The sequence below is a fragment of the Pipistrellus kuhlii genome, unplaced genomic scaffold (assembly GCF_014108245.1).
Source record: "Pipistrellus kuhlii isolate mPipKuh1 unplaced genomic scaffold, mPipKuh1.p scaffold_m20_p_18, whole genome shotgun sequence".
Classification (NCBI taxonomy): domain Eukaryota; kingdom Metazoa; phylum Chordata; class Mammalia; order Chiroptera; family Vespertilionidae; genus Pipistrellus; species Pipistrellus kuhlii.
In genome coordinates, this window is record NW_023425493.1 from 7,775,305 (window position 1) to 7,787,327 (window position 12,023).

At 46.3% G+C, this 12,023-nt stretch overlaps 1 protein-coding gene across 1 annotated transcript; it reads right to left on the reverse strand.

Moving 5' to 3' along the window:
• Positions 1–7,506: 7,506 nt before the first annotated feature.
• Positions 7,507–11,466, reverse strand: IL10 (interleukin 10). Its single transcript, XM_036442672.2, has 5 exons — positions 11,149–11,466; positions 10,316–10,375; positions 9,870–10,022; positions 8,884–8,949; positions 7,507–7,820 (listed from the first exon to the last, which is right to left on the reverse strand). Exons 1-5 carry the CDS (start codon positions 11,311–11,313, stop codon positions 7,728–7,730), a joined length of 537 nt encoding a protein of 178 aa, XP_036298565.1. The 5' UTR covers positions 11,314–11,466; the 3' UTR covers positions 7,507–7,727.
• Positions 11,467–12,023: the final 557 nt, after the last annotated feature.

The window sequence follows — 12,023 nt, forward strand, 5'->3', positions numbered from 1 at the left end:
GGTTGGAGCGTTGTCCCATACACTGGAAGGTTGAGGCTTCGATTCCCAGTCAGGGCGCATAACCAGGTTGTGGGTTTGATCCCTGGTCGAAATGCATAAGGGAGGCAACTGATTGCTGTTTCACTCTCACATAGATGTTTCTCTCTCTCCCTTTCTCTCTCTCTCTTTCTCTGTCTCTTCCTCTCTCTCTCAGATCAATTACAAACATTAAAAAGATATACAGTCTATTATGAATCAACATTTTTATAAAATACAATAAAAAGAATCAATAGGAAAATAAAATGAGAAAAAAATATAAAGCTATAGAAAATATAGATCCATTTTTAATGATTCAATGTAACAAACAAAACATGCTATCAAATTGCTATCAAGTTTCCTAAAGACTTACTCTGCGTTTCTGTACTCCCCAAGCTTCTGACGGGCAACAGTTTGTGGGTCAACACAGGCCACACCGATTTAGGCAGCTTTCTGCCTCCATCCTTCTCCCTAGACTGCAATTCAGAGTATCTGATGCTCTGTCTCAGCTGGGATGAGGGTGGGGGAATTACTGGTTGTAATGTTGAGCCAAACATCATAGGAAAAGGTTCCATTTTGCATTGCTGTTTTCAGGAGGAATTTTATCTTCATCAGTAAATTTGTATTATGCTTACACGTTCTCGACGGTGATTTTCTATCCTCTTTCTATGTAAGAAATAAATAGGGCACAATAGGAATACGAGAGATTAAAGAGATTTTTTTGGGAGGTGGGGTGGGGGAGGGTTGAAGAACCTGCACAAGGGAAGAGAGATCTGTGGTTAAAGATATGCTGGAGATGCCCAGTTGGATGTGTCATTGAATAATGAGTCATCATGGCAAGAAATTATAAGCTTCTTCATTTTTGTGTCGCTAGGGTTGCGTGTCATTAATGCTTGGACATTTGTTATTTTTTCTGACGTAAAAATGACTTCAACCTGGTAACATATGTTTACAAATATTAGTATATAGGTCCTTTTATTTAGTAGGAAATTTCAAGAAGTCTATATTAGGGAATCTTTCAAGAAAGCCAAGTGGCTGTCTATATCTGTTTGTTTTTTCTAAGATTTAGAAAAACTAAAATGATCATTTGCCCAGTATGTGAAACTCTGAGAACCCTATGTATGAGAAATTAGAAACCACTAGAAGCTTCAGACATCTTCTACATCTCTCTTTCATTCACAAATGATTGGACACCTATCTCACTCTGCCTTCCATTCCCTTCCACTGACCTCTGTTCTACTTCCATGGGCCTGATGGATTTCAGTGTTCCTGTGGATAAGTCATTCAAAATGTGGCTTTTCAGTCTCATGACCTCCAGATTTCCAGACCCTTTCCTCTGCCTTTACTCAGCCGTTACCCATGGTTATAGCATGGGTTTCATCATCCCTCAAAACTGCCCACCTCCAAAATCTCTTCATTCACTCTTTCTCCTCTCTGGTCACTGCCTTCTCTCCCTGGTGATTCAGATTCTATCATCACAACTGTTTCTTGAGCTCATCAGAACCCCTGCATCAACCCTTTCTATCACCTCTCTCCTGTCTTCACTTCCCTCATCATTCAACTTTGACTCCTTGACTCTGGGTCCATTTTTTCTAAACAAGCTCTTCCCTAGATTCTCAATATTCTCTCCCCCTTGTCCTCTCGTTACATTCGCGGGGAAAAACAATTCTGCTTTCTGTGTTCACTCCAGGATGCCTAGAGAATCCTGAGAAAGCTTATACAACCTGGCAGACCACTTCAATTCATGATCACCTCACTCAACTGGGCTCAACATTGTCTGGAAATTACCATATTTCTCTAGAATTGTTTGCTTTCCACATATCTGCAGACATCATTTCAAATCTTTTTTTCTCTCTTCTCAAATGTCCTTGAATTCTCTCCTTTTTATTCATTCTTTTCAGAGAAAATAGAAACCATCTGATGGAAACAACCTCAACTTCCTGCCAACAACTTTTCAAATCAACTTGCATTGTACCCACTGTCCCTGCTTCCTTCCTGTTATTATTGAATGAAGCCTCCTTTCAAAGGCTGTCCGGAATGGTACCCCTTCCTGCTTGCTGAGGAAACTGTCTTCATCATTTTCCCCATCTCCTTGATCTTCAACTTCTTTTCCTCCTCTATTGGCCTAATATCTTTTTTATTTTTAATCTCACCTGAGAGGAAGAGGTGAGATGGGGAGGGGAGAGAGACACGCAGAAGGAGAGACAGAGAGAAACATGGATGTGAGAAAAACATTGATTGGTTGCCTCCTGCATGGGCCTCAACCGGGGACCAAACTCATAACCCAGGCATGGGTCCTGATTGGAAACCAAACTCACAACACTTTGGCGTACAGGACAATGCTCCAACCAACTGAATCATGTAGCCATGGCTGGCCTAATGTCTTGAAAGAGTCATCCACACTTGTCATCCCTTTTTTTAAACCTCTCATTTTATGCACAATTCCCATCTGTCCCCTATCCTCTGTCACTTCCCTGAACTCTTCTTGATAAAGTCATCAGTGTCCCCACTTGCTATATCCAATAGGAGCTCTTTTATCTGGTAAGATGGTGCTTTCATAATTATGTTCAAGGTGAGACTGCTCATATCTTTCTTATTATATTCTTTCTTTAAAAGGAAGATGTTTTTTATTGATTTCAGAGAGAAAGGAAGAGGGAGAGAGAGAGATAGAAACATTAATGATGAGAGAGAATCATTAGTTGCAAAAACAAACAAACAAACAAAAAGAAGTCAGAGGGTCATAAAGAGGGCCCAGTATCTACGACATTGAGGTCAGTATAAACACACTTTTGCTTCAGAGACACCCAGTGACTCCCATTTTTAAAGTTCCATGGGGTCTTTAAATATCCAATATATGACTTTTTCTGCCTAAGGTTCTTGTCCCTCTCTCTTTATTTGACCAACTCTTCTCATCCTTCATGTTCTGCTGACTGTTATCTGCTCATGGATGCCCTCTTCTAACTCTGAGTTTAGGTTAGTTTCTCTGTCAAAAGCTCCTACTTTGTATTTAGTAGTTGTCATACTTACAATAAAATGGTGTAGTTAACATTGTAATATCTTTTTCTGCTCCTATCAAATCCCTGAAGGAGTACTGAAAAATGGAACGCATGTCACCTGGCACCCATGAACCACTCAGAGAGAATAGAGTTGTCTGGTTCCTTCTGTAGCTGGTTCTGCAGCTTATGAAAGTTCAGAGGACTTCCTGTCATTTTTCATTCTGAGTACAGGTTCCTATGATCCAGCTTCTCTTTCCTTGGAGTGTTATGTCTGCTTTTCCCTAAACCACCCCAGGTCTAAAGCCTAGTCCCCCGTGTGCAGATGGGAAATAAAGAGAGGAGCTTTCTGGTGTTTCTCCTTGTAACAACCTTAATCCCATTACGAGGTCCATCCTCATGGCTTCATCTAACCCTAATTATCTCACAAAGGCCGCAACTCCAAATGCCATCATATTGGGGCTTCAACATAGAAATTTTGAGGGCACACAAACATTTAGTCCATAATACCTGGGAAAGAAGCTTTGCTAGTTTTCCAGGTGAAAACTCGAGGTTCAGAACAAGTACTATAATGATACCAGCCAATGAGAGAGAACTTTAGGAGGGTAGTGTCCATGATGACTCCTCCTCCGCACACACTGATGCCCCCCCCTTCCCTTTACCCCCACCTCCTCCCAGGACAGAGCTATTTCTTCTAAATTTTTAGAAGGGTATGGTAGTTTAAAAACATGTCCACAAATTCTTTGATAGTCTTCTCTTAACAATGTGGAATCTAATTATTTTTTCCCCTGGAATAGTGGCGATAGTTACCTACTCACATACCAAATAGGATGTAGCCTATACAATGAGGTGCGCTTCCTGAGATGAGGTCTAAAAGACACTATGACTCTGTTAGGCTTTGCGAAAGACAGATGCCATGTTGTGAAGACATGCAAGTAGCCCTATGGAAAGGCCCATGTTGTGAGAAACCAAGTCCATCAGCCAATAGCCAGTGAGGAACTGAGGCCTCCTGTTATAGCTATATTATAGTGTGCCACCTTGTGTGTGAATTGTCCAACCCCAGACAAACCTTCAGATGATTGCAGTCCTTGCTGCCGTTTTGACTGCAAACTCATTAGAGATCCCAAGACTCACTAGAACCCCTGGTTGTCATTCCCAGATTCCTAACCTGTAGAAACTGTGAGATAATAAATGTTTGTTGTTTTAGACTGCTAAATTTTTTGGGCAACAATAGATAATTAATACAAAGGGAATGGTGTTTTATGCTATTCTCAATTCTCCATTCTCCACATTACCCATGAGGCCAAGCCATATCAACATTTCTGAGTCAGTTTGCTCTTAGAGAAAATAGCCACAAAATACCATATAGTATGCCTGATACATATATGCCTAGTACTGACCACCTCAAAATAAGCTCAATACATTGTAGTTGTTGTTTACACCTGATCAGCTGTGTGGCTTCCCCAGGTGAGTTTCCGTCTATTGGCTTCAGATGCCCATTTCCCTCAGATGAGGTGCTAGATAAAAACATACACTAACTTAACACATTGCTGATGGCTCAGGAGAATTCTCGCTTCATATCACACAGTGTTTTACAAAGTATCATACTTAAAAAAAAGATATTTTCTTATAAGAACATGTAATAAATAACTTCAAAATGCAATGGGTATTTAATTTTAAAGCGTGCCTTTAACATTCATGTAAAACGTTTTTTGTACTTGTTCAATAGAAACTTACCTGGCCACTGGGTAAAGCTAGCAATAAGGCTACCCATCAAAAATGTGTTGTTAGTGTATGTTGCCTGAAAGACAGCCCTAAAGTCCTAAACCAGTGGTCGGCAAACTGTGGTTCTCGAGCCACATACAGCTCTGTGGCCCTTTGAGTTTTTAGCAAAGGCCAGCTTAGGAGCACCCTAATTAAGTTAATAACAATGTACCTACCTATATAGTTTATGTTTAAAAAAATTTGGCTCTCAGAAGAAATTTTAATCATTGGACTGTTGATATTTGGCTCTATTAACTAATGAGTTTGCCAACCACTGACCTAAACCTTCCCGGCTTCTTCTCATTTTTGCATAGACACCTTCACTCTGGTTAGCTTCCATTCTTAAACCTAACCTTTCATCTCAGAATTTCAGCTTTGATGCTCCCACTTCCTTCCTATGGTTACTTTAAATGAAGTGAGTCAGGTCTTACTGAAAAACTGACCACAGTCAGTCAGCTCCTGTCCTCCCCCGACCCAGAGCTGCCTGGGCAGAACGGGAGGGCAATCATTGTTTACTTGGCCCCTTCTCTCCCTGGCTCCTCCAAGCCTCGGGGCTTAGAGTAGGGCTTCCCCAGACCATGCTCCTCCCAGCAGATCAGAGTAGGAGCCTCACGTTAGTCTGATGGTTCAAGGAAGAGTGGTAGGAGCCTCACGTTAGTCTGATGGTTCAAGGAAGAGTGGCAGCAGCTTGAATCCTTGGCCAGCCTATGGAGTGGGCTAATGTGCTTATATTCTGCTCTATTTGGTCCATTCTGTTGCTGCAGCCCAGGGAGAATTGGGTAGAAGTTTTTATTTATTTATTCCCCCCCCCCATTTTTTTTATTAAGGTATTATTTGTGTACATATCTTACCATTGCCGCCCCCCACTCCCATACATGCCCTCACCTCCCAATGTTTTGTGTCCATTGCTTATGCTTATATGCATGTATATAAGTCCTTTGGTTCATCTCATATCTCCCCCACCTCTTCCTAACCTTCCCGCTGTAATTTGACAGTCTATTTGATGCTTTACTGCGTCGGTATCTATCTTTTTGTTCATCAGTTTACTATGTTCTTTATTATCCATAAATGAATGAGATCATGTGGAATTTTTCTCTTATTGACTGGCTTATTTCACTTAGCATAATGTTCTCCAGTTCTATCCAGGTTGCTGCAAATGGTAAGAATTTCTTCTTTTTTACGGTAGAATAGTATTCCATTGTGTAGATTAGGGGTGTTGAACTCAATCAGAGAAGGGGCCAAAATCTAAAATCCAGCCTAAATCGCGGGCCAAATGGTTTACTGAACAGTCATAAACTGTCATTGTGATGGAAACGCAGCGGAGTGCAGTGATGACAGCGCGGTGCGGGCCACATTGCAAGGCCTGGCGGGACGGATTTGGCCCGCGAGCCTTGTGTTTGACACATGTGGTGTAGATGAACCATAGTTTTCTGATCCGGTCATCTGTTGATGGGCACCTAGGCTGTTTCCAAATCTTAGCTATTGTAAATTGTGCTGCTATGAACATAGGGGTGCATATATTCTTTCTGATTGGTGTTTCTAGTTTCTTAGGATATATTCCTAGGAGTGAGATTACTGGGTCAAATGGGAGTTCCATGTTTAGTTTTTTGAGGAAACTCCATACTGTTTTCCACAGTGGCTGCACCAGACTGCATTCCCACCAGCAGCGCACAAGGGTTCCTTTTGCCCCAAATCCTTACCAACACTTGTTATTTGTTGATTTGTTGGGTAGAACTTCTTAGTATGAATGCCAATAACAACCCACTGTGTGCACTGGGACCACCTCCTAGGGCCATGACAACAGCCCATCTTAGTCCTCACCATCACCCAGACAAATTAGTATCTGCCCCTGGAACTCTGGCGCTTGAAGAAGCAAACAAACACTAACAAACTTCCTCTGCCTATCTTTCTAATTTTGGTATGTGTATAATTCATCCTTAGTCTTGAAAATCAGCATGATCTTTAAAGATTTAAGGGCAATTCCTTACAGGATTGAATTTATGGAAAGACTATGGTAGTCTCTGGCATTGGCTTTTGAAGAGAGAATATCTCCCCCCACTCCACCCCAACCTGGACTTGAAATCTTCCCTGTTTCTAAGAGAGAGTAGTTGGCTTCCTCTGGAATGCAGAATTCATTCATCCACTCTCTTCTATCTTGGAGACTTTGAGGGAACAATTTTAGTCACACAGAAATTCAACAGACACCATAACATGATTTTAATAAAACTCATTTTTTTATTCAAAATAAAAAAATCTGCTACAAAGACAGACAAACAATGTGACATTCCCAGAGGAATTGAATTGCTTCTAGTTAAAACTGAGTTCTATTAGAACCAATTTTAGGTTGATATAAATAACAAGCTGGCCACAGCTTTAGAGAATGAAGTGGTTAGGGAATGAGGTCAGGGGAATCCCTCTGAGCTGCTGGCATGTGAATTGTCAAAGGGGCTCCCTAGTTTCTCTTCCTAAGGAAGTGAGATCTTTGTAACATCCTGGGAGCCCCAGGCCCAGAGACAAAAGAGACAGGTCAGGCTTGGAATGGAAGCTTTTGTTGGTTCCCCAAGATCATGTCTTTTTCTTTATATATAAGTTACAATTTGTCTTAAAACACTCAAATGCCATAAGGTGCTACCCTATGGAAACAGCTTAAACACAAGTGAAAATAATAAATATTAAAAAAAAATTATAATGTTGGGCTTCTTTCTAAACAGTTCACAGAGAAGCTCAGTAAATAAATAGATCTTTCTAAATAGTTCACAGAGAAGCTCAGTAAATAAATAGAAAAGGGAGTTGAGGTATCAGAGGTAATAAATATTCTAGGAGAGCGGTACAGCAGGGTTTTCCAAGGAGTTGGTTTGGCTCTCCTGGGACCCTGGCTCGGATTTTGGAGATCTCCAATGTATGCCCTAGAGTCCAGTGGAGCCGCCACCCCTGCTGCTTTGTTGATCAGATGTTTCAGTTCTTCATCTTCAATGTCATGTAGACCTCGATGTAGTTGATGAAGATGTCAAACTCACTCATGGCTTTGTAGACCCCTCTCTCCTGGAGCTGTGTGGGGAGACAAGAGATGGTTAGTGAAAACCCGATCTGAGTGAGTCAGGTGGCCCCTCACTTGAATGGCCAGAAGCTGCACTTGATCCCTCGAGTTGGGAGGTGAAAGGTGGACGCAGGCAACCTGAGGACGTGCCCTGCTGCTGTGGGAAAGGCTGGGCATTGGTGTGAGGCAGAGCTAGTGGAGGCGAGAGGAGCATCTGCTTGCAAAGCACAGTCTTCAAACCGGTGCCTTTTCAATACATGCAAAGGCCATGTGCTCACATGGTGCTTATTCAGAATTGGATGGAAAAACATCAGAGGCACCACTTTGAAAACAAGACGATGAGAGAGGAGAAAAGGGAGCGAGCCTCTCTTAGGTTTGTTCTCTTCCTCCAACAAATTAGCAGGTCCCACCTGCTGACCCAACCTGTGCCAGGGGACTCATGTTCCGTGGTGTGGGAACCCTGCCCAGGGTCTGTCCCCAGCCCCTGAAGAGGACACAGGCCGCATGGCTTCTGGGAAATGGTGTTTAAATGTTCACAGATAGTTGGAAGTGTGAAACCCTCTGGTTTGAGAGTTGACATTAGAAGGCAGCTGGGGAGCTGGGAGGGGCAGATGAAAAGTGAGCGCGGACCAGCTCTGGAGGAGTGAGAATCCTGCTTCCTGCTCTGAGTCTTGGGGAGCCCAGGCTGAACCCCTGGGCGTGTTTGTGTGTGCACATTCACGTGTCGGGTTCTCGCACGTGTGACTTCTGCCTGGATGCCCAACAAGCTACTTTCTGTTTCCCCTGTCACTCTCCCCAGCACCCCGCTCACTGCGTTCACAGGCTGGCCAGCTGCTCACCCACAGGCCTGCAAAGGCGGGGAGCAGTCATTTAGAAACCCCCAAAGACACTTCACAGAAAACAAATATAACCGAGGCGACAGCTCCTCACTGGCTGCGGAGGTCACACCATCTGTTGGGTTCCCACAGTCGCTCCCCGCGAAGGAGGGGGCTGGCTTCGCATCTGCCCCTTGGGGAGCAGGGCCCCGGCCGTGCTCCCCCAAACCCTCCCTGTAGGAGCCACTGTGCAGCTCACCTTATTGAAGGTGCTCTTCACCTGCTCCACTGCTTTGCTCTTGTTCTCACAGGGCAGAAAGCGGTGCTGGGGAGGAAAAGAGAAAGTGTCAAAGATACCGGCTCGCTGGGGGACACGCTGGTGGCGAGAAGAAGGGACCAGACTTGTCCCGGATGCCTCTACCTCCCGTCACCCCATGTCCCACCCTTCCCCAGCAGAGGAGAAGGAACACAGCCCAGGGGAGGAGTGCGCTGCCTGCATGGGAGGCCTGCATGCACACCCAGCGCTGGGAGCTTCCTCCCAGAGCAGGCAGCGCTGACCAGATACTGAGCCAGCCATTCCACCCTTTCCTGCCTCTCCCGTTCAGGCCCAGACACGGAGGGGGATCCTTGCTAAGTCCCTGAGGAATAGAGACGCAGCCTCAGCTCTGCAGACCAACCTTGGCATGGTCCCACCCTACACCCAGAGACCAACATGGGCTGATTGCCCATTCTCAGCGCGACAGCAAAGGGGACCAGCGAGGAGACCCTCATCTCAGTTGAAAAAGTGGATTCTCCCGGGGGATTGTTCATGAACACTGGCCCCTGGGCCCTTCTAAACACCAGGGGAAGTGCTGTCCATCAGCTGGGCCCTTGTAGAGAGCTCTGTTTTTAAAGGGTTCGGGATGAGAGGGAAGTGGAGTTTCCTCTCCCGGGATGCTCAGCTCCGGGCCCCTCTTGCTAGGCCCGGGGCTTGGGTCCCAAGGGCCAGGGGAGCCCTGACTAAAGCGTGGGGCCCCTCTTGTACAGAGACGGGAATGGTTAATAAGCCACAAATGACTCACAAATAACAGGAAAGCTGTTTGCAAATCTTCACATGTAAATGCCTGGCAGCCACCCCACCCCTGCTCAGAGAGAAATGAGCAGGCTCCTGCCACCCATAGTGCTTGCCTGATGGGTGTCAGGCAATGAGAGTTTCGGAAAGAAAAGCCCGAGAGCTGCCAGGGAGGGAGCGGGCCTGCTACTCACACAGCGCCGCAGCTGCAGCCTCAGCGTCTTCAGCTTCTCCCCCAGCGAATTCACGGGCTCCTTCGTGTCTGGGCCCTGGCTCTCGGCCTGGGGCATCACCTCTTCCAGGTAAAACTGGATCATCTCCGACAAGGCTTGGCAACCCAGGTAACCCTAAGGGCAAGAAGCGCCAGGTGGTGACTGGGAGGAAGGGCTGTGCCACTAGCTTTTGAGAGGCTGGCTTTGTCCCCAAGGACCAATCTTCAGCAGCGTGGTGCCTTCCCCCAGGACCCAGCCCTCTGAAACCCTCCCCGGGGGCTGGCTCGGTGCTGAGTTAAGCTCTTCTCACTTCTCCTTTTCACGTGGAGGAAGCAGCCCCAGCTCCCTGCAGGCTGAAGCGGATCCCCCTTCTTGAGTCACCAGGCACATTCTCCCCCTGACCCACGCAACCCGCAACCGGCTCTCACCTTGAAGTCCTCCAGCAACGACTCGTTCAACAGAATGTTGTCCAGCTGGTCCTTCGTTTGCTACAAGAAGAACACAGTGAGAATAAGCCTGAGGTTTGGAGGAATACCTGAAATGACTGTCCTTGATTGGCAGAGTTTTTTATTTGTAGCCCTAGCCTACTAATGGAAAGGACAGTTATCAAAACGTTGAGGCATTCAGCGGTGCTGGAACCCTTAGCTAAATCAGGCCTCCCCATGGGGATCAAGTCATTCCAAACATTCTGCCAGGGTTTGAAGCCAAGGCAGATGCTTGATTGCGGGGACACATGGGGTGTCTGCCCTTCAGTGCTCTCTGCCTGTCTCCCCCTCCTGCCCGCACCCCACTGCAGCTCTGAAGGCTCCCTGAGAAGGGCGGGGGTGGGGGGGTGGGGACAGCTCCTCGTGCAGGTTCCCCCTGCACGATGCTTCCTCAAACGTCAGTTTCTCAGGCTCCGGACCACTCTGAGCAGATGCAATTTATGCTCGCCTGCCAGAAAGTGGGGGAACATCTTCACCTACAGTCACCCCCTTGAGGGTGTCTCCCAGCCAAGGAAGCCCTGAGCACCAGCAGAATCTTATAAAGCATTCCTGAGCATAGGAGACAGGGTGCTTTTACCGTGTAGGCAGCTTTTCCTGCACATTTGGCGCCCCATCTGGACTTAGCTGAACTCATGGAGCCCATAGCTCGGCTGGGGGAGTCTCTTAAGAACTGAACTGGGGGTGCTGGGGATGGAGGTGAGCAAAAAAAGAGAACCCTGGGAGCTCCAGCAGAATGGGATGTTCAGGCAGGAAGGGTAAGGGGGCATCATACTCACAAAGAAAGTCTTCACCCTGCTGAAGGCAGCTCGGAGCTCTCGAAGCATGTGGGGCAGGCTGGTGGAGAAGTGGCTGCAGCTGTTCTCAGATGGCATGCCCTGGGCTGGCCAGGCCCCCATCCCAGCCAGGAAGATCAGGCAACAGAGCAGTGCTGAGCTGGGCATAGTGGCGTGCTGCCTTCTTCTGCCAGGCGGCCTTGTGGTTTGGTTTTGCAAGAGCAATGCCCTGATGCGTAGACCTTCATCTCCTGTGCCCCTCTTTTTATAAGAGGGACTGCCTCCATTGATAAAAAACTGACCCACAAACTTCCGTTTCAAGAGCCCCTCCCAAAGAAGGAACCTTTGCAATCGATGAACTTCTTTCAGTGTGAATTCTTTGCATCGTAAGCAAAAAGGATGGTTGAAAAAAACCAACTGCTATTTTTAGACTGAGCTACCTCTCTCTCTCCCTTTTTTTTAAATAATTTTTTTTCAGCTTCTCTTAATAAAAAAAAGAAGTTGATTTCCTGGGTGACCAGCTGTTCTGTGCACAGAGGCCCACAGTGTGGGTTCCATTCACGTGTTCCTAGGTCACAGTGACGTGGACAAATGGGCCATTCTGGAGTGTACTGGGATTGAGAAATAATGGGGTCCCTTCCCTAACCTGGGTTGAATACCCAAGGCTTCTCCTTGCTGATTCGGGAAGTCACCCCAACTCTCTGGGCCTTAGCTTCCCCAAGTGAGAACATGAGGGTGAGCTAAAGTATCTTCAATGCTGTCTTCTGGTACTCTCATTTCTGTTCCAAGCCAGCCGCTCCGGGAGGCCAGCTGCCCACAGGATGGCCGGGAGGGGCCATAGGACGGAGCCGGGATTTGCACCCCAGCTGGCCTGTCCC